The sequence below is a fragment of the Arachis ipaensis genome, chromosome B08 (genome assembly GCF_000816755.2).
Source record: "Arachis ipaensis cultivar K30076 chromosome B08, Araip1.1, whole genome shotgun sequence".
Lineage (NCBI taxonomy): Eukaryota > Viridiplantae > Streptophyta > Magnoliopsida > Fabales > Fabaceae > Arachis > Arachis ipaensis.
The window spans coordinates 23,831,016-23,833,548 of record NC_029792.2 but is presented as its reverse complement, the minus strand read 5'-3'; the positions used below and the strand labels follow the sequence as shown (position 1 = coordinate 23,833,548).

The 2,533-nt window shown below is 29.8% G+C and overlaps 1 protein-coding gene across 1 annotated transcript in view; it reads left to right on the top strand.

The window, feature by feature from the left end:
- The window catches only part of LOC107612089 (60S ribosomal protein L21-1-like), a 1,372-nt gene extending 879 nt beyond the window's left edge, over positions 1 to 493 (top strand). The window contains exon 2 of the mRNA XM_016313917.2: positions 93 to 493. Within this exon, the coding sequence (XP_016169403.1) occupies positions 93 to 350 (258 nt within the window). The 3' untranslated portion in view covers positions 351 to 493. The remainder of the gene's footprint in view (positions 1 to 92) is intronic.

Sequence of the window (2,533 nt, the reverse complement as noted above, 5' to 3'; positions counted from 1 at the left end):
GTTGTGCTTACTTCTTGTAGGAATAAAAGAATTTGTTTGTAAATAGTTTCTGATGTATGAATTAATTATCTAAATGTTTGTGTGTGAGTCAGGTGGGGAACAGAATAATCAGGAAGAGAATTCATGTGCGTGTGGAGCATGTTATGCCTTCCAGGTGCACCGAAGAGTTCCGCCTCAGGAAGATCAACAATGACAAACTCAAGACTGAGGCAAAGGCTAATGGACAACAAATCAGTACCAAGAGGCAGCCTGAGGGACCTAAACCTGGATTCATGGTTGAAGCTGCCACTTTAGAGACTGTCACTCCCATTCCATATGATGTTGTCAATGATCTTAAAGGAGGCTATTAGGTTGTTGTTCTTTAACCTTTAAAATGTTTTGATATTATAATTTTGAATAAACAAATTTATTTTAAAATTAAATGATTTTAGTATCAATTGATAATAGATGTATATTATATCTCAAATTAATCTGTGGATTCAATATTTATTTATAAGTTATAACTGAAATTTGTACTTATTTCAACCGTGATCATAATTTGACTGGAATGTTCAAAGCATTTTTTTTTACTGTCATGCTATATGTCCAGATCATTTTATTTGTGCTTAAACAACACAAATGCATGACATATTTAACACAGACAAATAAAGATGAGTAATTGGGTTGAATGTTACTTGAAATTAGGCATGTTATATGAAAATTCATATTACGTGCGGAAAATAGCTGGCAATGAAATAAAAAAAGGAAAAAAATAGGTGTTTTGTTTTTCTTCTTTGAGATTCATTTGGTGCTTTAGAGATTCCAATCCTTTTCGTATTGTTTGGCAACAGTTATATTTTCCCACAAGAATGTAATTTTATTTTCTTAAGAATCGCTCCTAAAATAAGAGACTATATTTATTAAAAGAAGAGAAAATTACACTCTCCTCCCCTGCGAGATGCTAAAATGACACTCTCCTTCCTTCTATTTTATAAATGTACATTCTCCTCCCTTCTAACTTTTAAAAAACCTATTTTTTAATCCATTTTAAACTTTTTGTGTTAACTAATGTTAACTTTATCCATTTTAAGGTTTAGAATTAGAATTTAGATTTAAAATTTGATAATAAAAAAGATTAACTGATATTGATTAAAAATTATTAGTTCTATAGTTGAACTCTTATTAAAATAGTTATGCTACACATATAAGTATTTTTGGTAATTAAACCTAACCAATAGCCTAAATTCAACAAAAACCAACCTCAAATTAGAGAACGTGTAAATACCCACTTTCGCAACAACTGTTTAATACCGTAAACGTTAATATGAAAAACGCTTCTTCTCCCTTGATCAAAACTGCAACAATCAAAATTAAAACGACACTCAATTTCTCAAAAATATCTCAAAATCGTCGCGAAAACTCAAGGAATTCTCAAAGCTACGTTTGAAATCTTCACCAAGAAACACAGAAACAGAAGACGAAAGATTATTGAAGGTACTGTTCACTAATCGTCCAATTTTTTCACTTTTTATTTCTCATTTTCGATCGCGAAATACTAAATAGTCATATTTTTATTTATTTAGTAGATTCATTTTGTGTTCTTGCGTTAAAGTATATATTACTGTTCTCACTATATTGTTCATTTGGTTATAACTGTGTTAGGTCGGTATAAAAATATTACGTAGTGTTTCTCGTATAGTTTAACCTATATTTGCAAGTATTTAAGAGATTTGAATGTGTTTTTGTGCATGTTTGAGTGTTTGCATGTTTCGAACTGAGTATGTGTGTAATAATCAGTAACAACTTTCGGTGTATTCATGTAAATTGAAGTGTACTTGGTGTTGTTGTTCTCTTTTTTTTGTACTAGGAAACATAATGTTGTTGTAGTGCTTCTGATATTTTTTTGCATGTTAGAGTGATTTGCATGTGTTTTTTTTTTATTTTTGAGGAATTTTGTTCATGCATTTGTTGTAACTAGCCCATAGAAATTTGTTATAGTATTTATGGTGTCATTTTGTGCATGTTTGATAGAGTTGCATGTGTTTTTGAACTGACATTGGGTGATGCAATCAAGAAATAATAGTGGCATATTTGGATTATATTTCAGTGTATTTTATATGAATTGAGGTATATTTGGTATTGTTGTCCTCTTTTTGTTATAACTAGGCAACATAATGTTGTTATAGTGCTTTTGATTTTTATTTTTCATGTTTGAATGATTTGCATGTATTTTTGTCTATTTTTTAGAGATTTTGTTCATGCATTTGTTATAACTAGCCCATAGAAACTTGTTGTAGTGCTTCTGGTGTCATTTTGTGCATGTTTGATTGAGTTGCATGTGTTTTGAACAGACATTATGTGATGCAATCAAAGAGATAACAGCAGTGTATTTGTTTTGTATTTCATGTGAATTGAGGTGTACTTGGTATTGTTATCACTTATTAACCTCATTTTTATTCTTTACAGAAAAAATGACAATAAAAAAATTGTTAAGAAGAGCACTGCAAAAAAGGAAGCACCAAAATATAATGTAAGCATATATATATATATATAT